This window comes from Microtus oregoni, unplaced genomic scaffold (genome assembly GCF_018167655.1).
Source record: "Microtus oregoni isolate MIOR12 unplaced genomic scaffold, Mior012 000005F_ref0000423, whole genome shotgun sequence".
NCBI lineage: Eukaryota > Metazoa > Chordata > Mammalia > Rodentia > Cricetidae > Microtus > Microtus oregoni.
Genome location: NW_024543064.1, coordinates 47227974 through 47252943, shown reverse-complemented (window position 1 = coordinate 47252943; position 24970 = coordinate 47227974). Strand labels below are relative to the sequence as shown.

General features: G+C 46.8%; 1 protein-coding gene across 3 annotated transcripts in view; it reads left to right on the top strand.

The window, feature by feature from the left end:
- Positions 1 to 24970, top strand: part of Ak4 (adenylate kinase 4) — a 52717-nt gene that overhangs the window by 9508 nt on the left and 18239 nt on the right. For 2 of the 3 annotated variants that reach the window (XM_041652846.1, XM_041652844.1), the window contains exon 3: positions 21844 to 21963. The exons of the other annotated variant lie outside the window; for it this stretch is intronic. In XM_041652846.1, coding sequence (XP_041508780.1) covers positions 21844 to 21963 — 120 coding nt within the window. The remainder of the gene's footprint in view (positions 1 to 21843; positions 21964 to 24970) is intronic. 3 annotated transcript variants of the gene reach the window in all.

Sequence of the window (24970 nt, the reverse complement as noted above, 5' to 3'; positions counted from 1 at the left end):
CTAGGTCAGACGGCTAGATAAACTGACATTCAAACCTGGGACTTTTGAGCTGGACTCGGGCTCATCCCGTCACGTTGCCTTCCTGGCGCCGGGGGTTATAGTAGCACGTGTTTGCCTCAAGTTCCCCATCTTGCCACATCGCCTGGGCAAGATTGAAACTGTCTGTAGCCCAGGCTGTTGTGGAACTTGGGGAGATTAGATCTTTCTACCTCTTATCTGGTTAGAAATGCCTTTTGAGATAGCCTATCTTAATCTGTTTGCCTGCTGACACTGTTTCACACTGTCCTTTAGAGCAACAGGAATGCCTTTCGACATTTCTTGGGAGCAGAGAGACAAAAACAGGGTCTGTGAGGTCCCGATTGATTGACCTGGCCTGTAACTCAGTGTGTAGCCCAGACTGCCTGTGAATTTGATCTTCCTGCCTCAGCCTCCTGACATGCTGGAATCGCGGGGGCGCCCGGCCATGCCACCTTGCCTCGTCATTTCGCACACTCCTGAAGACTGGTGGTTTCTAGGCTCAAGTCATTCTCAGGATCTTTGATTCTGTGCTGGCTCCATGAAGCTCTGATCAAGTGCTAACGGGATGAACGCGGGTGGGGGGGTGGGGGTGGGGAAGTTAAGTGCTGCGTGGAAACACTTCGTCGCTGCCGTGTTTGAACATTTGTTATGTATGTTTATGCGGGGTGGTTGTGCACCCATTCACAGGACAATTTGTGGGGGTCACTTCTACTGTGGGGACTGTTAGGGAGCAGTCAAAGTCATCAGGCTTGGCAGCAAGTGTCTTCACCTTCTGAGCCGTCATGCCGACCACCCCTCCACTTTGTTTTTTGACGGGTTGTCTGATCAGGTAGCCCCAGGTAAGCTTTAGCCAATGCTTTATCCTTCTGCCTCAGCTTCCCACTGAGTGCTGGGATTACAGGCTTTGTCACTATGCCCAGCTCGTAAGTTGCTTCTCTCACCCTGATGCTGTAGCTCTGCCGATGAACTATACTGTAAACTATACCTGAGCTATACCCCTAGCTTTGTGCCTTTTGTCTTAGGGGAAGTAACCCCATTCTCAAGGGAGATCAGGTGGCCTCGTGAGCTAATAATACCTTTAAAAGCTTCACCTTTAAATATTGCAATTATCTTAAATCTTTAGGTGTAGGGGACACATTTGATAGAAGCATGGCAGGTGGCAGAAAATCCTAGCAGCTCAGCTCTTCACAGGTGTGTTGAGGTGCAAAAGCCAATTGAAGTTGGGAGGGCAGGGCGGCGCATACTCCAAATACTAGCACTCAGGAAACTGAGGCAGGAGGATTGAGAATTCCAGCCCAGGCTGGGTGGTTGTTACAGGAAACGAGTTAGCTAGGCTAGAGGTTTACCCTCAAAACAGTTTTGAACAACACATCCACGAGGAAGGAAACGCCGCCCCCAATCCCAAAAAGGACCGAAAAGGTCTGAAATAGAAACCATCTGCGGCGGCCAGGAGGTAGCGATGAGGCTTCATTGTGACAGTGTGAGGCCTGGAGTATTGCCGGAGCCCAGTGTTTCTTCATTAGGCACTTGCCAGCCGCTCCGTTCCAGGGTTAGGCATGGGGAGGCATGCACGCAAAGCTTGTTCTGACCTTGAGGCACTTAAGGGCTCAGGGTTCAGGTTGTGGCTCTCAAGATGAGGTGTGCGTGCGTGGGTGGAGCGGTGAAGCCAGAGACTGGGTGGGCGGGGGGCCATTGCTCAGAGGTAACCTTCCCTGGTGCGCCTTTCATTCTCTGGATCTGTTTTCAGCCTTGCCTTTGAAGCTTGTCCACACTGTTCCCGCCGCGGGTGGCTCTTTTCTGGGACTTCTTGATACCATCTGTACCTTCTGTTGGGCGTTCATTTTCTCCTCCCAGTGACGGGTTCCTTTTGATTATTAATGACTTCAGCCATAGTCTCTCACCAATTAAATAGTAAAGTTAATTAATGGCAGTCGAGTTCAGAGACTTTGGACATAAGCTCAGCAGGGTGAAGTGTGACTTTTCTTACATTTTACATCCCGTTTAAGTGTATCAAGAAGGTAGTATTCCACCGTGATGACTGGTCACTGGAAGGCAGTTCTCTGAGGAGATCTTTGAACTGAGCTTCAGGGGGAGTGCAATCTGGTGTTCCTTTTTGGGGTACAGGGGGAGTGACCTTAAAGTGGAAAAGAGAGGAACCTGGTCCGTTCTGTTCATGGTATGGACGGAGAACCGTAGGCTCAGGGTCTTTTGAGTGATCAGATTTATTACTGGAGAAATGCATTTCTGTTGCTGTTAATATGTAATAAACTAGCTTTACTGAGGTAAAATTTGCCTGCAGTAAACTTGGCCCTTTAAAAACATTCAGATGGGCTCATCGGGTAAAAGTGCTTGCCCTGCAAGTTTGATGACTTGAGTTCAGTTCCCAGAACCCAGCAACCCAAGTGAAAAGCCGCATGCACCTGTAATTCCAGCCCTCCTATAGACAGGTGGGAAACTCACTTGGAAGCTTGGGACTGTAGCACCTGCACAAGAAGCAAGAGAGACCCTAATTCAAAACGAGATGAAAGCAGAGAACCAGCTTCTGACACCCACACACAAGTCGAGACACTTTCAAGGCCACATGTTCCAGTTATCCGGTACCACGAACTAAAAATATCTGGACAAATCAAGCTAAGTGTGATGGCATTGGTGCAATCCCAGCCTCTTCAGAGGTTGAGGCAGAAGGATTGTGAGTTCAAGGCCAGCCTGGGCTACAGGGGGAGTTCTCAGACTCTCAGAATAAATCAAAGGGTGGGAGCATCGCTCAGTTAATGGGCTTGTCTCGCATGTTTTAGACCCTCTGTTTGCTCTCTACCAAACAGTCCACACAGATCAGCCGAGCGCCAAATCCTACACCTGTAATCTCAACCGTTGGGAGGCTGAAGCAAGAGGAGATTGTGGGTTCAAGGTCAACATGACTGTGTGAGACCCACATTTGATAGAACAGAAAACAAAACAAATCAACAAGAACCCCGAAGAAAAGCACTCCCACAGACATAGGAGTCGGTGTATTTTACAGAGTGGTAAAGCCATTATTCTCACCTAATCATAAAGGTTTCCTAGTCTCAGAGAGACCCTGTGCCCATTGGCAGGTGGCCCATACCCATCTCCCACCTTCTAGTCTCTGATCTTTGAGTCCTGCTTGTAGGCTCCGGCTTCGGATCTTCTGCCTCTGCCTCCTGAATGCTGGGGCTGCTGCATCTCACCTTGTTACCTCAGGGATCCTCTCCACAGTGCGAGCCTGAGCTTTTTCTGACTTTGAGCTTTGGCTCCTCTAGTGGTGTAAGGTGGTTCCAGTTTGTGGGATGTCTGTCCCTGTGCTGACGCCTGTCTGTCCCCACTGGAAAACTGTCAATTCAGATCCCTCCCGTGTTAAACGGGCTCATCGGTCTTTTTTTTTCTTTTTAAATATTTATTTATTATGTATACAATATTCTGTCTGTATGTCTGCAGGTCAGAAGAGGGCACCAGACCTCATTACAGATGGTTGTGAGCCGCCATGTGGTTGCCGGGAATTGAACTCAGGACCTTTGGAAAAGCAGGCAATGCTCTTAACCACTGAGCCATCTCTCCAGCCCCTCATCGGTCTTTTTTATTCAGTTCATTCTCTTAAAGAGAGCAGCCAGTGTAGACAGAACCTGTGATCTAGTTCCAGGTTCTTCCTTTAATGGTAACTATGGATAACATCTTAGGGCATGCTTTCTCTTTTTCCAAAAGAAAGGTTGGTTTTTCACTTGGGTCCATTCCAGCCCCTTAGTTTTAGGAAAATGCTGCAGCTTGGGGGAAGGACAAAATCTCTTTCCACAGAGATTTTGTTTTGGTTTTCCAGAGTTCTTAGGGACTAAACGTTACGCATAGCAATGAATCTGGTAAGTTTTGGGTATTCAGTTTCTTAAGATGTCTTAGAATTGAAAGGGATTTTGGGTCATTCTGCCCAAGTGGCCATTTTAGCTTGCTCCCTTCTGTGGCAGCTGACAGCTCAGCCCCCAGGCATTGAGAGTGGATCTTCCAGTGCTGCATAAGTCTAATTGTTGGGAGATTTTTCTTTTATCCCCTCTCTTACAGAGATGAAAGCCAAGTCCTTGAAATGATCATCAGGAAGCTGCATCCTTTTGTCCAGCTTCTGTCTTCAGGGTCACATAAATTACATCTTCAGATATTGAATAGTTTCAAGGCACCTCTGAGAAGAGCCCTACTTTCCTGCGATTATATTTCCTCGCTCGGTCTCTCATCCCCCCACCCATCTTTCCCCCTCCCTCCATCCTTTCCATTTATCCATCCATCCTTCCTCCTGTGTGTTGTGTACGTACACATGTATACATATGTAGTGTGTGGGAGTGGTTATGTGTTCTGTGCAGTCAGGAGAAAAGCTGTGCTTTTGATTTAGAATGAGTGAATTCCTGAAGAATGTAGGGAGCAATGGAATAACTAACAAGGAACAAAGAAGTAGCAGGTAGCTAACAAGACATAGATCTGGAGCTCAAACTCGTTATCCGGTGGAGATGCCTGGTGTAGCCCATTGAGCAAGTATCGTCAAATCAGAGACTCACCAACGTCCAGCAGAGATCGACTGGGGAAACCAAGGCAGTCAGTTGGATTTCCCTACCGAGCCTTCTCTCCATGGCTGAGCTTCCCATGACTGAACTGCTGACCTCCTTGGCCACTGTGCCCACTTATCATGGACTAGACCCTAGTAATATCTGGTGGAAATGGTTTGCCTTCTGGCTCTTCTCAACACACATGGTGTTTTTACCCGTGGGCTGTTGTGGTTTTCTTGTCCTTCCTATTATAACAGGTTTTTTTTTTTTTTGATTTTTTGAGACAGGGCTTCTCCGTAGCTTTTGGTTCCTGTCCTGGAACTAGCTCTTGTAGACCAGGCTGGCCTCGAACTCCCAGAGATCCGCCTGCCTCTGCCTCCCGAGTGCTGGGATTAAAGGCGTGCGCCACCACCGCCCGGCTTGTCCTTCCTATTATAGAGTTAGGGGGACCAGACCATCCCCAGAAAAGGAGCCTTGGATTTAAAGTGGGCCTGGAGTGGAGGGGAGGATAGCCTCTCTTCAGAGCTATTGTCCCAGTGACAATAGCACAGCACAGGACAGTTTACCAGTATCCCTGTGTATGTGTGTGTGCCTGTATGTGTCTACGCATGCGCGTGCCCTTTCTAGGGTTCAAATTTGGGTGTTGTTCCTCGGAAGCCATTCAGCTGTTTTTGCTTTTCTTTAAGATAGGGCATCACTGGGATCTGGGACACACCAGTTGGTTAGGCTGGCTGGCTGGCTAGGGAGCCTCAGGAATCCCATTGTCTCTGTCTCTAGCACTATGATTGCAAGCATATGTCATGCAACAGTTTTTATGTGTAGTGGGATTGAGTTGAAGTCCTCATGCTTGTGGCGAGCACTTCTGACCGAGTTATTTTATCTACCTAGCTCCTGATTATTTTTCTTCTGGGTTTTAATACAGGATTTCAATATGTAGACCAGACTTGCATCAACTAAAGGCCTGCCTTTTCTTTTTTTGGTTTTTCGAGACAGGGTTTCTCTGTGGTTTTGGAGCCTATCCTGGAACTAGCTCTTGTAGACCAGGCTGGTCTTGAACTCACAGAGATCCACCTGCCTCTGCCTCCCGAGTGCTGGGATTAAAGGCATGCGCCACCACCGCCCGGCTAAGGCCTGCCTTTTCTAAGACATGGTTTGACTCTTTAGAATGGGGACTCCCTATGCTGCCTAGGGCCTCGAACAACTCCTGCCACCGAGTGCTGGGATTGCAAATGTGAAATGCGAGCCACCATTTAAAAAAAAATAATGCCATGACTCCATTTTGATGGCCACCAGCAGCTGCCGCCAGTGGCTAAATGGAACTGTTTTAGCTGTTGAGGGCTTCCCGTTGTCTTCCGCTTTCTCTCAATTTTCATGTTATTTCAGGCATTCTGAAGACGATCCTGGCCGGCTTAGCCTTGTAAAAGCTCCTGGTATATATAACCAGTTGTTGTAGCTCACAACTGCATTCTTGTACGCAGGAAGCAGGAGTAGAAGGATCAATGAACGCAAGTCCAGTTCTAGTCTGCAGAGTAGGTCCTGGGTCTGCCCCAAAGAGATCCATAGTAAGGCACTGTCTAACTGGCCTTTTCTTCCTGCCAGAGTTCATAGTATCTGAGTGCGCGCCTGTGTGTGTGTGTGTGTGTGTGTGTGTGTGTGTGTGTGTGTGTGTGGTCAGACTCCATCTCCAACTCCTCAGGGTACTCGTTTTGTTCTTCGGAGCTGGAAATCCTTCCAACTCTTTTTGGTATGTGTATATGTGCTTGTGAATTTGAACCCTTGTGTTTGGGTGCCAATGAACATTGTGTATTGTGTATGGGGTCTAAAAGTCAGTCGTGGGGGTCATTCTCCACTTCAGGCTTCATCCATCTTTTGTTTGTTTTTTTCCATACAGAGTTTCTCTGTTTAATTTTGTGAGTATAAGTGAGTGCCTGCCTGCCTGCATGTATGTATGTATGAGCACCACATGTGCACCTGGGTCCTTTAGAGGTCAAACAAGGATGCTGGATGTTCTGTAATGAATCATAGGCAGTGAACCACCATATGGGTGGTTGCTGGGAATGGTACCCCACGTTTCTGCAAGAGTGACCAGTGGACCGCTGAGTCATTTCTAGCTCTCCTCCTCACTTTTGAGTATCTCCCTTTCTTGAAACTCCAGTTACAGAGCCCCAGGGAACCTCCTGTCTCCCTACTGCTGGGATTGCAAGCATAAGCCACCGTTGTGACTTTTTCTTTTAATGTGGATACTGTGTATTGATTGACCTGTTCTCAAGCTCACCTGACAAGCACTTTACTACTGGAATCTCCCCAGCCCCTGTATCGGTAAACTCTCTAAATTCCGAAGCAGTATTTGTTTCAGCTAACCTTTTTGTTTTATGATGTAGAGCGCTCAGTGATACCCACCCCATCTCACCTTGGGCTCTCAGTGGCGCCCACCCCAGCTCTGTGACCCTAGGCGAGGCTGCCAACCTGTGAGTGTTCACCTACAGTTACAGGATGGCAGAGCTACCTTGGAGTTCTGGGCGTGCTGGCAGGGCTCAACTAGAGTGAGGCAAGTCGGATACTGCTGATAGAGATCTGGGGGATACTGAGAAATCAGCTTCCGTGTGGGTGTTGGGAACTGAATCCTGATCCTCGAGTGCAGCGCCATCGCTCCAGTCCCATACTTTCCTTTTTAATATTTCATTTTTAATTTGTGCTTGCACTCACATGCATGTATGTTCGTTTGTGTGTGCCCATGTCTGTGCATGTGTGGGTGCCTGCAGAGGTCCGAAGAGCAGGTTTTGGCTCCCATGTATCTGGCGGGACAGGCAGTTGTGAACTGTCTGATGTGAATCCTGAGATCGGATCTTTGTTAGATTAGAAAAGGCTCTTTACTGAGCTCGCTCTCTGGCCCCAATACGTTTTTTTTTAAAAAACGATTTGTTTAAAAATTAGGTGTACAGCCGGGTGGTGGTGGCGCACGCCTTTAATCCCAGCACTCGGGAGGCAGAGGCAGGAGGATCTCTGTGAGTTCGAGGCCAGCCTGGTCTACAAGAGCTAGTGCCAGGACAGGCACCAAAAACTACAGAGAAACCCTGTCTCGAAAATCAAAAAAAAAAAAATTAGGTGTACATATATGTCTGTGTTAGGGTATGTGCATATGAGTGCAGGCACACAAGAAGGCCAGAAGAGGTCCTTTGAAGCTGGAGTTAAGAGGCAGTTGTGATCTGCCTGAGTTGAGAGCTAGGAACTGAACTTGGGTCCTGTAAGAGCAGTACTTGTTCTTAACTGCTGAGCATCTTTGAAACAGGTTTTTTTTTTTTGTTGTTGTTGTTTTAAAGCCAGATTGATAGCTCATGCCTGCAGTCCTAACACTTGGGAAGCTGAAGCAGGAGGATTGCTGTGAGTTAGAGTCCAACCTAGCTTATATAATAAATTCCAGGACAGCTTGGACTACAGAGTAAGACCTTATCTAAAATATAAATAAATAAAAAAAAAAAACCTCCAGTGACATAGGTAGTTAACAAATGAGCAAAATGCCAAGAGTTTTGTTTTATTATTATTTTTTTGAGACAGAGTTTCTCTGTGTAGCTCTGACTCACTCTGTAGAACAGGCTGGTCTCAAACTCACAGAGATCTGCCTGCTTCTGCCTCCCTCAGTGCTGGAATTAAAGGCATGTGTGTACCACCACCACCACCCGGGAGAGTCTTTTTATTACACCCGGGCTAGGGCACATGGAAGTAGGAGACTCTTCAGATCCAGCGACACCCTTGGAACCTAGCGTAGGTACAGGCTAGTACAGTACACAACTCCTTTGAGCTTCAGGGCTCCAGCTCCAGAGATCCTTCCACATCAGCCCGTGGGGCAGGTAGCTGTTTCTGTAGGTGCATACACTGCATCCAGCTCAGAATGGCAGTTTGAGGTTGGGAGGTCCCAGCACTTGAGGGGTTGAGTCGAGGAAAATGGGAAGATTATGAACAGCCTGGGTTATGGAGCATGCATGAGCTCGTGTATGGAGGTCAGGGAAGAATATTTGGAAGGTCTCTCTCTCTCTCTCCTTCCACCATGGGGGATCTGGGGGAAAGGACCTTCACCCACTGAACCTCCTCAAAGGCTCTAGAAGTTAAATTTTTTAAATAAAAAGCAGACCTAACAAACTTGAGAACTGAGTTGAACAAGTGCAAGGTTAAGCCCTGTTTTGGGTTGCAATTTCTGGAGCTTTTTATTTTAGCTTTTGGCATTTCTTTTCGTACTGAGAAATATTTCCATCAGTGGGCCTGCTGAGTGTGCATCTGGCATCTGTAGTGGGCCCAGTTATGATGGAAGCTCAGGATTGCTGGCTTGGAGATAAACCTGAACTCAAGGTCGGCCTGGGCTAGAGAGTGAATTTGTCACCCAGACCTCAGAGGAAAATTGTAGTATATACCATCATCCCCATCTGTCTGGCCAGTGGGGGCTAAGGCAGGAGGCTGTGAATCCTTGGCTTGCACTAGAAGTGTTTTGAATGTCATGTTGCAGCACTGAATACATGTACAGAGGAGCCGAGCCAAGCCCAGCCTGCTGCCTGCAACTGCATTCCCCGCTCTGCGGTGATGGTGAAAGGCAGTTGCAGATGGTGGTTGAGCTCCAGCTGCAACTGCTGTTGGCTGCAGGATGTTCTAGGGACAAAGGTTGGGAACTCACTGGCTGGCAAGCATGTTCCTGGACCGTAGGATTGATTATTTATTTATATTTATTATTTTTGTGGTTCTGGTACTGCTGCTGTTAACTTATTGTTTTGGAGACCTGGAGCTCAACTACGCATCCTAGACTAACTAGCTTTAACTCCAGCCTCAGTCACCTTGGCTGGCACTTTTATCTCTTGATAATCTGTCTAGCAACAAGTGACCACTGAAGGGAGGCCGTAAGAGGGTGTGTTGAACCAGCTCCACAACTTCTAGGAAAGGCCTGAGTGTTAGGCCGCGTGGACCAGAGGTCTGTTTAGGACTCCATCATGGCTGCTCCCTCTTAGGACCCTGCTGTAGTGGTCTCATGGTGACCACCATATATTGTCCTCTTCTTTGAGATAAGTTCTTGCTGTGTAGACCAGGCTGGCCTAGGGCCCATTCCTCTTCTGCTTCAGCCTCCCCCAAGTTGCTAGGATTGTGGGTGTTGCACTACTGTGCCCAACTCTATAATTTTCAGGTTTATTTCACAGGTTTATTTTACTGATAATCTACACAACATAAGTGTAGTTGCCCGTAGGAGACCATACAAAAGACAAGGAAAAAATAGACTGAAAAAAAATCATCGAAATGGGCATAAAGAGTGGTAGCATTTATTTTATGTGCCTGAGTGTTTTGCCTGTGTGTATATTTGTGTCATGTGTGCCATGATGCTCTAGGGACAAGAAGAAGTCATTGGATCCCCTGGAGCTGGAGTTATAGAAGTTTGTTAGCTTCCAGCTGGATGCTGGGAATTGAACCCAAATCCTCTGGAAAGCAACCAGTGCTCTTAACCATCGAGCCCTAGCTATAGCCTCGTAGAATGAAAAAACTGTGCACGTTTGCACATGTATGTGCATGTCACGGCACGTGTGGAGATCAGAGGACGGCTGTGGGCCTTGTTTGATATTTTAAGCTGCGAAGCAGCGGAGTCTATTTATACCTTTGAAGTGGAGTGGCTTTAAAAGAACTTATTGGCTGCTTTATTCAGTCGCCGCCTTGCTGGCGAGGAGTGTATACTGCCTGGGCTGTAGTCAGCTCTGGAGGCTCTTAGGTGGCCTGGTTTATAATAAGGAAAAAGGGAGGGAAGTCATTGTTACAAATCCATCATACTCTTTATGCACCCTTTGGAGAACAGCCCGGGCAGTGTGTGCGCCTGCGTTGTTTTTCTCCTCTCTCTGGCAGTGGAATAGTGTGAACATTCTGAAGCGTCTCTAAAATTAGGCTCCCTGCTAGCACATTCAGCTTCAGGTATGTGCCGTTTGAAAGAGCAGTGCGGGTTTGGAGACCAGAGACTTGTTTAAACTCACGGGTTGAAGTCGAGGGGCTGGGACCCTCTAGGCCACTGAGGGAATCACCTTGGGATGCCTAGAACCTGTTGGAATAGAAATAACCATGAGAACGGAGGGTTCCCCCCAGAGAGCAGGCTGGATGTTCACTGTTTCTTTTTTGGTTTAATTTTATTTCATGCATATGCGTGTGTGTCTGTGTGCCACTTGCACGCCCGGTGCCTGAGAAAGCCAGAAGAGGGCACTGGGTTCCTTTGGAACTGGTGTTGAGGTGTTTGTGAGCCACAGTGGGTGTTGGGATCAAACCCGTGTGGTGTTGGAGGGTCATCTATCTATGTGTTACTTTCATTGGTTAGTAAAGAAACTGCCTTGGCTTTTTGATAGGCCAGCCCTTAGGTGGGTGGAGTAGACCAAACAGAATTCTGGGAGGAAGAAAGCAGAGTCAGGCAGACACCATGACTCTCCGCCCCAAGAAGGATCTAGGTTAGGATCTTTCCCAGTAAGCCACAGCCTCATCGTGCTATACAGATTTAATGGAAATGGGCTAACCAAGATGTGAGAGTTAGCCAATAAGAGGCTAGAAATAATGGACCAGGCAGTGTTTAAATGAATACAGTTTCCATGTTATTATTTCCAGGGCTAAGCTAGCTGAGCGGGATCGGGTGGGATGAAAAGCAGGCCTGCTCTCCTCATCACTACACCCATGCCCTCAGCAAGAGCACCTAGTGCTCCTAGGCCAGTGCAGTCTGAGATTTTTCTAGAGATTGTTAAATCACAGCACAAATCCTGGTAACATGTTGTGTCATTCTGGGGCTACGAAGGGAATAGATGCAATTGGTACCCAGTCTGGTCCTAACAGAGAATTGACTAATTCTCTGGTCCTCAGCACTGTCTGTTAACACTGAAAAGATGCAAGTCAGGCTGACTCTGTTCGTCCTTAAGAGCACAGATGATTTATCCGCAGGACCTGAGTTCAGTTCCCTGTAACCACCCCGATTGGATCACACCTGCCTATATCCTATTATCAGCTCTAGGGGATTTAACACCTGACATCCATCAGTACCTGACACTCACATGCACATCCCCTCCTCATAATTAAAATTATCCCTCACATGAGTAAAAAATAATGGAAATAAATCTTAACAAAAACATGCTGAAGCCAGGCGGTGGTGGCTCATGCCTTTAATCCCAGCACTTGGAGGCAGAGACAGGCAGATCTCTGTGAGTTCGAGGCTAGCCTGGCCTACAAGAGCTAGTTCCAGGACAGGAACCAAAAGCTACAGAGAAACCCTGTCTCGAAAAATCAAAAAAAAAAAAAAACAAACCAAAAAACATGGTGATACACGAGATACACGACTAATATCAGCTATTTGGGTGTCTGAGGCAAGAGGATGACAAGTTAAAGGCCTATCATGGCTGCTGAGCTAGTTCAAGGATGAGACTGACCTCGTCAACTTAGTGAAGGTCAGGGATGTAACTTGTGAAGAATTCTTTTCTCTTTCTTTTTGTTTTTTTGAGATAGGGTTTTTCTGTAGCGTTAGAGCCTGTCTTGGAACTAGCTCTTGTAGACCAGGCTGGCCTCAAACTCACAGAGATCCATCTGCCTGCCTCTGTCTCTCGAGTGTGGGATTAAAGGCATTAGCCACCAAAGAATTCTTTAGAATGAGCCCAAAGAAAAGACAGGATTCAGACCCCTCCCCCATGGCTCAGGCCCATTCCCTATGAGGTAGCTTTAGTCCTGTGGGTCGAGACTTTGGGGACCAAATGACCTTTTCACAGAGGTTACCATCGGAAAACACCTCAGTGCTACACACATTAATAGAAATGGGCCAGGCAGTGTTTAAATGAATACAGTTTGTGTGTTGTTATTTCGGGGTATAAGCTAGCCAGGCGGCCAGGAGCCGGGCTGTGGGAAGAGGCCTGCAGCTCATACAACAGCTGGCTGTCCTGGAACTCCACTCTGTAAACCAAGCTGTCCTCGAACTCAGAGATGCACCTGCAGCTGCCTCCTGAGTGGTGGGATTAAAGGCACGTACCACCAGCCCACAGGAAAACACTCTTAAAGATAAGACCATGTCTGTAACCCAGAATGGCCCAGGCATCACGTTCTTACCCTTAATAGAAGAAGCTTCACTTAGAAACTAAGATGTCAGCATTTGATGGGCTGAGTTTGACGCTACATGTCATGAATTACATGGTGCAAGACCCTCCTGGACTACACAGAACAATTGGGACCCTGTCTCAGCAAAGCAAAACAAAACAAGAAAGAAAGAAAAAAAGGAAGGAAATCAAGCATAATATAAAGTTTATAGGTTTTTTTTTATGTAAAACTTTTTTTTCAGGGATAAGATCTTGCTGTGTAGCTCGGGGTGACCTCAAACTTGTAACCCACCCGCCTTACCCGTGTGTGCCACCATGCCCAGCTAACATCTTTTAGTTTGAAAAAAATCAAATAGTAGTCTTCCTTATAGAGGAACAACCGTTGGTCAGTCCTTAGTGTTTTCTTTTTAAGTTTATTTTTTTTTGAAAAAAAAAAGTTTATTTTATCTATGTGTACATCTGTTTGGCTGTGTGCCACATGTGCATGAGTACCTACAGAAGCCGGAAGAGGGCATCGGATTTCCTGGAGGTGGAATTATTTGAGGTGCCTGACATGCGTGCTGGGAACTGAACCCCGGTCTTCTGCAAGGGCAGCAGCAGCTCTCAGCAGCTCCTAACTGCGGAGCCCTCCCTCTCCAGCCAGGTACTTAGTGCCCAGTGACTGCTACTGTCGCTGTTGCTACCAGGTGCTTTTGTTGAGGACTGACGGCAGGTTGGCCTGTCAGTGTCCCTCAGTGGCCGAGGAAACCCTCTGGGAAGTCCTCAACCTCAGCTTTTGCCTGCCCTCCCAGCCTGCTATGTGCTGGACACATCTTTGGCTTGTGATTTTAGTTCTCCATCAGGTTATTATGAGAACACTGAGGAACGGAAAGGGGCAAAGCCATGCGCCGGCAGCTGTGTGGCAGCTTGTACCACCTGCGCAGATGGCGTGGAGAACAGCGGCTCCTTTGGCTGATCCACAGCCAAGATCCTGCCCGCTCAGGAGGTGGCCCCACCAACTGTTCGTCAGCCTACTGCCATGGAATGGGTCAGATTAAAAATGAAATTCTTCTCTGTCCTCTGAACGGGGGGCAGTCTTTGGGCTGGGATCAGGTTACTGGGAGATTGGTTTTTGTTTTTTTGCCGAGAAAATCAAGACCTCCAGGAAGGAAGGGAGTAGAATCCCAGTTCTCAGGACTATTGTGCCTGGTACGGTGGGTACCAGGGCCTGAGCCTGAAAAGATGCTTCAATCCTCTGAGCCTACACGGCTTTAAGTTGTGACTGGCTTCCAGAGTCCTCGTCCCTGTCTGTTTCCTTGCTGTCTTCTGCTGCCTCTGGTTCTCTCGGCTGTGTGAGCAGCATGCATGGTGCCGACCGCCCCAGATGCACTTGGTGTGGGTGTTTCATGAAGTACACATGTTCTGGTCCTGGGCCAAGAAAATACTCAGGCTATAGATATTTGCATTGGCCTGGCTTATGGAATCCATCATCTTTGATTTATTGTTTTTTTTTTTTTTTAAATGAGGGCTTGTACTGTTGAGTTCTTCGAGTCCATGGGAGGGGTCAGGTGATTGATGTGCTATGGGAGGGGCTCCACAGCAGATCCTCTTTTACTGGGTGTTCCCTTCCTCAGCCACGGTCTGCCATTGCCCTGGCCGGAATCACAGCTCTTGTCTCTGTGTCCCCATGCCTTGGCTGTTAGAGGAACAGACCCTTTGCCAACACATTTGTGGGCCCAGACTACACAAAATACTGATTTCAAGTGCATGAAAATATCCATTCTGATTGGAGAGAAGGGGGAAGCAAAGCACCGGCCCTAAACTCTCCAGGCCAAGTACAGTTGAAAGAACCTTAACTTGACACCAGTTATTGTGTGAGGCATGCCGCTGCCTGAGTTCTAATTCCACTCCCTGAATCCAGAAGGCTCCAGTGCCTGGTGCCTATCTGCCCATAGAAACAGACTCTTTAGTCATTATCATCCTTCTCGCATCGTGGGAACCTCAGGGGATAAAAAAGAGCGGGTGTAGTTTGAAGAGAATTTGGGTGAGAGTGGATTGTTACCCTGCAACTTTTACACAACGTCCAAGGGTCTAAATTTCCATGATCAGCGTATCAGGCAGCTGTGAGAATCTGAGGCCTAATGAGTGATGGTCTACTCGGGTCGTTGGGGCAGAGTTGGAATCAGAAACCTTGACCCAGATGCCTGCTGCTCTCAGCTGCTGGAGGACTCTTGGACCTTTGACTCAAGGACTCTTGGATCATGTTTGCTTCTGTAGCTGTTTTTTCATTCTTTGGTTCTTTCACCCCCTGCCAACCAACTCCCAAATAAATGACACAATAACGACATACAGTATTATTATTATTTTGGTTTTTTGGAACTAGCTCTTGTAGGCCAGGTTGGCCTTGAACTCACAGAGATCTGCCTGCCTTGGCCTCCCAAGTGCTGGAACTAAAAGCACCCTTACAAAATATACACACACTTATACAGACAGACAGAACACTTTATGCTTGCTGACTAGAAGAGGGCACCAGATCTCATTACAGATGGTTGTGAGCCACCATGCGGTTGCTGGGAATTGAACTCAGGAACTCTGGAAGAGCAGTCAATGCTCTTAACCTCTGAGCCGTCTCTCCAGCCCCACTCCTGTATATCTTAAATTCATGTTTACTCTGTGGCTGGTTATATGGCTGGATGGCTGGCCCCTAGCATCCTCCTTTCCTTGATGATCTCTTGCTCCTTCTATTTATTCTCTGCTTGCAAGCCCCACCTATCCTTTCTCCTGCCTTGCTGTTAGCCGGTTTTTGGACCATTCAGGTGTTTTAGACAGGCAAAGAATCACAGCTTCACAGAGTTAAACACATGCATCTTTACATCATTAACAAATGTTCCACAGCCCAAACAGATGCAACACATCTTAAAATAATAGTTCACAGCATGCTCCTTTGGTCATTGTAAACCATCCCAGTCTTTGAAAAGACATTGGTGGGATATGAATCACATTGCAAATTCTTTCCCTTTTCATCTTAAGTGATATAGTGATTTCATACATTTTGGCTTAAATGTAGGCTAAAAAACAAAATTTCTTTTATCATTGCCCTGGTTTTGACCAGGGATAAATGATCGCACAGACTCAGATAACTGAATATTTTACCACACAGGAAACGGGTTCCAACCAGTGGTTTTCCCCTTCCCACCCCATCCCTCAAAGGGCTAAATGATGTCATCTAAGCCTGTGAGGAGGTATGGAGGCATGACTTGGCCCCACAGGGATCTTTAGGACAACTTACGATGTCCTAAAATAAAAATGAAGAGGATTAAAATTTTGAGTTCCAAGTTTTAAAAATTGTAAGTTATAAATCTACCTCTGTCATGTTCCTTAGGAAAGCTCGAGAGTCTCCAGGCTTGGAGTTTTGTAGATAAACCTTATCTGTGTTTTGCAGACACCAAGAAGGAGGCCCAGGCCGGAGAGAGGCAGCTGGATTTTCTCTGTGCTGTTGGATAGAACCCTGGGCAACTACACGATAGTTTGAGAGTGGTAGGTGTTTCTTTAGGATGATCCATAGGAGTCCTAAGAGTTTGCAATCTTTAAGAGTGGATACAGACATTTTGTGCGTGTTGAAGGATGTCAGCTCCAAGAACAGCTCCTTGTGGTCAGACTTCAAAAGGGGCAGTGTAACCTGTGGTGATGATATTGCCACATCAGTTGGTACAGACCCAAAATAGTCTTTGTGAGACCAACAGAATGCTTTTAATGCTTAAATCAGTAATCTCAGAACTTGCCAGAGGAGAATCTGGTTGGAAGATAGCACTTAAAGCTTTGTCATGTAGAAAATGGTTCATTCTTTGTGTGCAGATGAGGCATCTATCTCTGAACTTTAGAGAGTAAGTTGACAATGGATTTGGGTGGGTGTCAAGTGTTTGTTATGTAAGCAACAGGACTTAAGTTTGGATTCCCAGCCATCTGCAGTGAAGTGCTGGTTGTGGTGGCCATGCACTTGTAATCCCCCGCTGGAGAGGAGGACCCTTGGGGTTTGTTGGCCAGTCATAACATTCCAGTCACTGTGGCCATGGCAGGTGTGCAGTAGTGGCAGGCAAGTGTGCAGACCACAGGCACTGTAGATGGGCATACAGACCTATGTGGGTCTGAGGTGGGGGGGGGAGTGTGGTGCAGCTTGGACTGCCCATCCACTTACCCAATTGGACATCCTTCTAGTTGCCCTAGGGACTAGGCTCAGCCAGGAGTTGATGAAGACTCATTTGGGTTAAGTGTGAAAATGACTTATATTTAGGGATTTCTGCAGTAATTTCTACTTCTAAAGGATTTGGTCTTGTTTGTCTTGGTCTTGGTTTTGACACAGGGTCTTATTTTGTAGTCTAGACTGTCCTTAAACTCATTTCCCCCACCCCCACCCCCACCCCCGAAACATTTTCTCTATGTGGCCTTGGCTGTCCTGGAACTTTTGTCTGTAGACCAAGCTGGCCTTGAACTCAGATCCACCTTCCTCAGCCTTCTGAGTGATGGAGTAGAAGATGTGAGTCATCCCATGCCCAACTTGACTCTCTCTCTGTGTGTGTGTGTGTGTGTGTGAGAGAGAGAGAGAGAAATATGTGTGCCTCCTCATGTGTAGGGGCTTGAAGGAGTCTTCCTTGATTTCTAGCCCTCTTTATTGAGTCAGGCCTCTTAATTGAGCACAGAGCATCCTGATGAGGGTTAGTTTGGCCAAATTCTCCGAGGATGCCTTATCTCTTTCTGAGCTCTGGAGTCACGTCTGTTCGTTTGTGTGGACACTTGGATCTGAACTCTGTTCCTCACACCTGCATGGCAAGCACTCTTTCCACTAAACCGTTTCCCTAGCCTTTGACATCCTTAAAGTCCGGGTCTCATGTAGCCCTGGCTAGCCTGAAACTCTGTAATTGAAGTGTGCATGACCTTTGCTCTTGATCCTCCTCCCTCCAGCTTCCAAGCTGGGACTCCAGGTGTGCACCACCGTGTCTGCCTCATACAGTCCTGGGAGATAGAAGTCAGGGCTCTACATGCCAGGCAGGCAAGCACTGTGCAGATGGATACTCAGTCCTTGATAGGCATTGTTTCTCTGTGTTGTACAGGGATGGTTGGGGCAAATGTGGGTGTGTTTTCACAGGTGTGATTTCTCACTGGGACCTAGGGTTGGTTCGTTATACTTAACTGGCTGGACAGCAAATTCTAGGGAGCCTCTAGTCACCTCCTTCCTCAGCTCTGAGATTACAGATACATGCTGCTATGCTATTCTATTTTTTAACATGGGCAAGCACTGCTGAACTTGACTTCAGCCTAGCATCATTTTGGTTGGCTCTGAATGCACTTGGGTATCGTGGCGGTCAGAGAACAGTTATGAGTCAGTTCTCTCCATTACTTGGGTTCCATGGATCACACACCTTTACCCAAGTTCTTCTAAAATATTATATGATGAGTGTTTTTCTCCTTGTGACCTCCCTTTGAAGTGTTCCAGGTTTTTGAGACAGGGTCTTTATGTAGCCTTGGCTGACCTGGAACTTGCTATGAGAACAGGCTGGCTTTTGACTCAGAGATCCTCCAGCCTCTGCCTCCTAGTGCTGGATATAAAGGTATGTGTCACCATACCCGGCTAAGTGTATTTTCTTATTGGAAGAGATTTAGCAAAGTAATATGAAGGGCAAACAGTTTATAGGGAGGACTCCATATTTTTCAAGTAAGTACCTAAGTATTCTTGCACATGGAAAGAGAAAGAACTTAGTCTTTAGGATCACAAAGCTACAGTTTGGGGACTCTGATTTCTTCTAATTTTGTCCCTTCCACGTTGCATTTGGTACTCACAGGCTGTGCAGCCTTGGGAAGGAATTGGCTCCTTGCCAGGTCTTTTTCTCAGAGGCATTGAATGGGCACAGAAAGTTTGTCTTGAGGGACCCAGCCAGGCATCGTAGGAAGTTGCTGCATGGTAGACATTTGACTAGCTTGTCTTCTGAATCCAACTTGTTCTCACTTGGTCAGAACAAAGACAGACAGACACAGAGAAGACGGCAGTTAATGTATTTCTAGCCTAAGAAAGAGAACATTTAAATGTCCCTTTCCACTCCTGCTCTTGCCAGCCACTGCCCTCTATCTTATATTCTTGATTTTTCCATAAAATTTTGCCAGATGTAACTCATCTTTACAGTAATTTTGTGTGGTTTTTAACTTTTGTGTAACTGCCAGAAAAACACAAGGCTTCCCTATGGTGGAATCTTGCCAATAAATCACAGGTGAGCATTGCCTTGGTCGCCTCTCTGTCGCTGTGGTTAAAACACCATGACTGGGGATCTTAGGAGCTGATGAAACTTTCTTGGAAGTATGAGTTTGGAAGGATGAGCCACTTGGCTTAAGCTCTGTAGATTTTAAGTCTAAAAAGATGTGCCAGGGAGGTGACACACATCTCGAATCCCAGCACATGGGAGGTTGAATGACGCACATGGGTTTCTAGTTAGAGGCCAGTCTGTGTGACTTAGAGGTATGCCATCTTCTAGCTGGCATCCCCCCTCCCCTCACCCAGTGTGTGTATAGAGGAGAGGGAGAAATGGTGGAGGGAGGGGGGTGGGACGGGAGAGCGCAATCTTTGGAGCCCCTGGGAAATTGGATCAGCTCTGTAACACATCTTAACATGTTGCCATTAGCTTTCCCTGGCTAGGGCGGTGCAGGGACAGCCCTGTGTCTTGTGACAAGATGCTCTCTTGTCATGCACTTCCTTCATGGGCCGGATCCCATGGTTGTGAGTCTTTGTCGTGTGTTGTGGCAGGGTAGTGGACATGCTGCCTGTCTCCTGCAGAGGGAGGCCACACAATTGTCTGAAACAGTTGGGAAAGTTTGCTGCTCTCAGTTACATATCGGACTCTGAGTGCTGGAAGTCTTCCACGGGGGTTATTTCAAGCTTCCTTTGGATCAAACCAAGGTACTCAAGGGACGGACAAGAGCTCCTTCCCTTGCTTCTGTTTCTTGTGTCAGGCTTTTGTCTTAGCCTTGGGGCTCTCACAGCTTCCCATTTCAATGTCATGTTGCCCTGTTCTGTGGCATACACCTCTGTTGAAGGCACCACCCATGCCATCTTGAGGTTCTTTGTTTTCCATGGAGGGCCCTACCAACACTTTGAGTTGACACCAAGTCCCTTGACCGAAGTAGCTGGCTTTTGGTCTGGGAGTGACCTTTCTAAAGCTGCTTTAAATGCCGTGCCCTTCAGAGTCACCTGCATGCGGTCCCACATCTTGCTGGTCTGCTCTCCATCATGAGTGCCTGAAGTATTTCCATCTATGGCGGGTACCTCAAACACCTGCAGCGTAGCTCCCCACGCACCTGCTCTCCTTGCTCAGTGATTTTGCACTTGCCTGCGTGTGTGAAGCTCTGGGTTCACCCCCTGTCTCCTTTAAAAGGGGGGAAGAAGAAAAGAAGAGTGCATATATACATAGAGTCTGTTTTCATGTTTGTGTGCATTTGCTTTTAGGGCTGACCACTTGGTGTTGGAGAAATAGTTGGAAAATATTTAATTCTCTCTCTCTCTCTCTTCTCTAGTCATCAGTCTGTAACTCTATGTGTGGGGCTCCAAGAGATTTCCCCATCTGTGTTGATTAGCTGGAGACATTACTGTTCAGGTATATTGTTGATTATGTGGCTATAGTTGTCATGTTGAAAGGCACAATCTTACAGCAGACTTCTGGTCCTGTGGCTCTAATCTTTCTTCCCCCTCTTCCAGAATGTTCCTTGAGCCTTAGGTGTAGAGGTTGTGTGGTAGATGTATCAGTTGGGGTTGGATAGCCTATGTGGACCTGCAGTTTTAGCGGCCCTGAATCTAGGGATTGAGTGATGTCAAGATTTCCACAGCCCGTGGTTCAGTGCTTCATTTGAGGATAGCAATACAGGCTCAAGCTGGGGATGCAATGGATCTATGCAAATTCAAGGGGGGAATGGGGCTAAAACACTTCTCAGGCACTTTCCTATAATATTCTGAGATACTCCAGTCATTCTGTTTATCCATACTTCTGGCATTTCCCCCCACTGTTAATATTCTTAGATACCTACCTACTTGCCTGCCTGCCTCCCCGCCTGCCCACCTGCTCAGTCATCTCTCCATCCATCCTAGTGTGCAGGTAGTGCCATGGCTTGAGTGGAGGGAGGAGGTAATTTGCTGGCGTCGGTTCTCTCTACCCCATGGGTCCCAAGGTAATCAGGTTTGGCAGTAGGCACCTTTTACCAGAGCCATGTCACCTACCTGGTTTTGTGGTTATGTAAGAACCTAATGCCTGTGCATATGTGGTTCTTAGTGGTTCAGATCCCTGCTCAGCAGAGGACTTCATTTTTGTAGAAAATGTTCAGTTCTTAGAAATAGGTAGGTTTAACCCCGTCCTTTGTCTGCTGTCTTATGTAAAGGTTCCTATATACAAGAAATTGTTTTTCTCTGACGTATGTTTTAAGATTCACATTCTTTTACAAAGTTGGCAGTTCACTAATAACACCCAATCGCCATTACAACTGTGTTGTCCCTAGATATCATCTGATTATTGTGGTTCAGGAAAAGAAACGTGTGTGTGCGTGAATGTGTGTGAATATGTGTGCGTGTGCATTGAAGTTCTGGAGATGGATCTTTCTAACGTAGCCTCGCTTTAAACCCTTGATCCTTCCACCTTGGTCTGCTGAGTGTTGGGATAACAGGTGTGGACTGTCACGCCTTCCTATGTGGTTTTTTGTTGTTGTTGTTTTGAGACAGGTCTAAATGGCCTGGAATTTGCTTTGTAGAACAGACCGGCCTCATTCTCAGAAATATACCTGCGTCTATTTCCCCAGTGTTGTGAATAAAGTCACATGCTAATTGAAATGGTTTCTTTCCCTCTGGTCCCCCAGGGGATGGTTGAACCTTCTTCAGTCTTCCCGCACTGCCTGATAAATACTTGTTTTTTTTTGGGGGGGGGGGTGAGGTAGCTGGGTGGTCCGGTAGGGTGGGTGGGATTTGGGCTTTCTTTCCAAGACAGTGTCTTCCTGTGCAGTTCTGGCTGCCCTGAAACTCACTACATACGTAGACTAGGCAGGCCTCTGGAACTCACAGATCCACCTGCCTCTGCCTCCCAAGTGCTGGGATGACGAACTTCTGACCCTCCTGCCTGTACCACCTCAGTGCTGGGATTACAGGCTTGTGCCAATACACCCATCTTGGCAACCTTCTTGAGTGTTTCTTTCTCTCCCCCTCTTTTAAACAGAAGTTGGCGACACGGCGAAGCAGTACCTAGAAAAAGGTCTTTTGGTTCCAGATCATGTGATCACACGCCTCATGGTGTCCGAGCTGGAGACCCGGAGCACCGAACACTGGCTCTTGGACGGTGAGCGGGCACTGGGCAGGCTGGACTCCAGCACTCTTGCTTCTCTCGGGAGTTCTTACAGTTTGATAACAAACAGTTTGACAACGTGGGAACCCAGTGTGGTGTCACCTTAGCTTTCTGCCTGGTGACCATTAGCTTGAAAGCTTTGACTCGAGAGAAGCATGCTGCTGTTGCCTTAGTTCCATGGTGCCCATGACGAGGTTACACGGGGTACCATCTTAAATTAAGAGGCATTTTCATTCACTGGGGTTGTACAAATTCCAACTCTTGAGTTTTCTTGTTTTTCACTTGACTGATTAACAGAGATAGGGTGTCTAAAAGTCTTTATTGGTTATAGGAAGGTGATTATAAAAATGGTAGCCTTAACCAGGCAGTGGTGGTGCACACCTTTAATCCCAGCACTTGGGAGGCAGAGGCAGGTGGATCTCTGTGATTTCGAGGCCAGCCTGGTCTACAGAGCCAGTTCCAGGATAGGCTCCAAAGCTACAGAGAAACCCTGTCTTGAAACCCATCCCCTCTCCCCCAAAATTGGCAGCTTTAGCCAGGGGATACCTGTTATCTCTGCACTTGGAAGGCTGACGCAGGTGATTACAGCAGGTTGTAAGCCACTCTGGGTTTACAGGTTCTAGGCCACAGGATCACAGAGTGGGGCCTTTGTGAGGCAGTATAGTATTCTTATGGTCCAGTCATTCCATTGTTGTGAAATATAAAAGATGTGTTATTCACTTATGTTGCGGAGTATTTGTTTCTTGATACAAAGATATGTCGCTTTCTTGTTGCATTTGTAACTCTGAAACTGTGTTATTTTGTCTGTCTAAAACACTTGATTGGTCTATTAAAGAGCTGAATGGCCAGTAACTAGGCAGGAGCTGGCAGGCGGAGAGAATAAATAGGAGATGGGAGAAGGTGAGAGAACACCAGGGGCCAGCCACCCAGCTAGCTAAGGAGTAAGAAGAAAGGTATATAGAGTGAGGAATGGTAAAAGCCCAGAGGCAAAAGATAGATGGGATAATTTAAATTAAGAAAAACTAGCAAGAAACAAGCCAAGCTAAGGCTGGGCATTCATAAGTAATAATAAGTGTCTGTGAATTTATTTGGGAGCTGAGTAGTGGGCACCCAAAGAGCAAAGATTAAAATAACCAACTACAATCCATTCTGAATTTTTACCCAGGGATGTGTCTTTAAGGATGTTTATTTGACCTCCCTTTTGGTAAATAGTTTAAGACATTTTTTTTTTTAAGGTGCTAATAGCTGTCTCGGGAAAGGAGTAAGCTGTATAAAGAAACATAAAAAAAAAATTTAGCTACAAATACTGTCAGAGAAAACACGTATTTTATGGTTCTCTGAGGATGAAAGAATGGTTAATTTTTTTGGAGGTGAATGGGGATCTGGAGAGGGCTCAGTGGTTAAGGGCATTTGCTCTTGCAAAGGACCTAGGCTTGGTTCCCAGCATACACATGGTAGCTAGCTCTCTGAAGCCTGTAACTTCAATCCTACGGGATCTAGTAACTTCTGGCCTCTCGGGACACCAGGCGTGTACATGGCATATATGTGAATATGCAAGCAAACATTCACACACATGAGATATAAGGAAGAAGATAGATGTTCCCTAGGTAGAAAAAATGTGGTTTAGAAAATACTGATTTGAGTGGGGGGTAACTCCAGAGTAAGTGGGATATGACTTAGCCTAGTGTTTTCTGGGCTTTCAAGAAACAGGCAAAGTCCTTTTGATTTTGTGAATGTTACTCGAATTGTGTGTCACTGTGACCAAATAACCAAGAAAAGCATCTTAGTATTAGGAGAGAGAATTAAAATACCTTTATTGGTATATATTATTTATATAAGTTTCATTATGAAATTTTATACATAATATATGTTTTTATCATATCTGTTCTTCATCCGTTGTCCCACTCCATCTCCCCTTTCCCAGCGAGTCCCCATTCTATTTTTCTGTTTTATTTTTTGTGTGTGCCCCAGTGAGTTTAAGGAGCGTGGGTGAGGGCTTATTTACAGGAGACTGGGCAGCTTCCCAGCCGCTGCACCACGGAAGAAAAATGTCTTTTTCCCTAGAGCAGTCCCACTACACTGCCTGGGAGTTCTCAGGGAGTCACGGAGCCTTGTCAGCCTCTCCAGGACAGGTTCCAAAGGCCCAGTTTTAGGCAGGTCTTGTGTAAGTAATAACAACCGCCAAGAGTTCAAAGGTGCAAAGGCCACGTTATGCCTAGAAGACAGCACAATCCACAGCCCTTTCTTCTCGCCCTTACACTTCTTACCCCGTTTTAATTAGTGTTTACGTTGTTGTGATTGAACACCATGATCAAAAGCAATTTGCTTACACTTCCACGTCCCAGTTCATCACAGAAGCAAGTCAGGGTAGGAACCTGGAGTCAGGAGCTGATGCGGAGACCACGGATGGCACCGTGCCAATGGCCTGGGTGCCCTCGTGTCAATCACTAAGAAAATGATCTACAGGCTTGCCTACAGCCTGTATGGATACGGTTTCTCGATTGAGGTTCCTGTCAGGCGTTTCTGGCTTGTGTCAAGTTGACATAAAAGCAGTCAGGACACACTGCAGTTCTGTGTTTTCTGAGCCTCTCTGGATGTGGTTATGGGTGTGGGTAGGTTGGTAACACAGATGCCCTGTTTAGGGATGAATACTAAATAGTCACTTATTCTTAGCACTTTGAACAGTTCACAGCTTCTACTTTAGCCGTCACCCATGGCAAACAGGAGCTTCTTTGATTAAACCTGATGGCAGCACTAGCCTGTGGTCCTAAACATCAATATTTGAAAGTCAGTTTGACAGACGAAACACACCCTGCCCACTTAGCGAAACAGTAGTCACTGCCCCGCTAGGCTTTTGAAGTCAATGGTGCGAGTTCCTTCCTGTAGATCGAACCGGAAAGCAGCTGGTTCTCATCCCCGTAACTGGGGTACCACTATCGCATCAGTTGGCGTCATTCACCTGGCAAGTCTCGTGGGGTTCAACACCCGAGTGTTGCTTTAC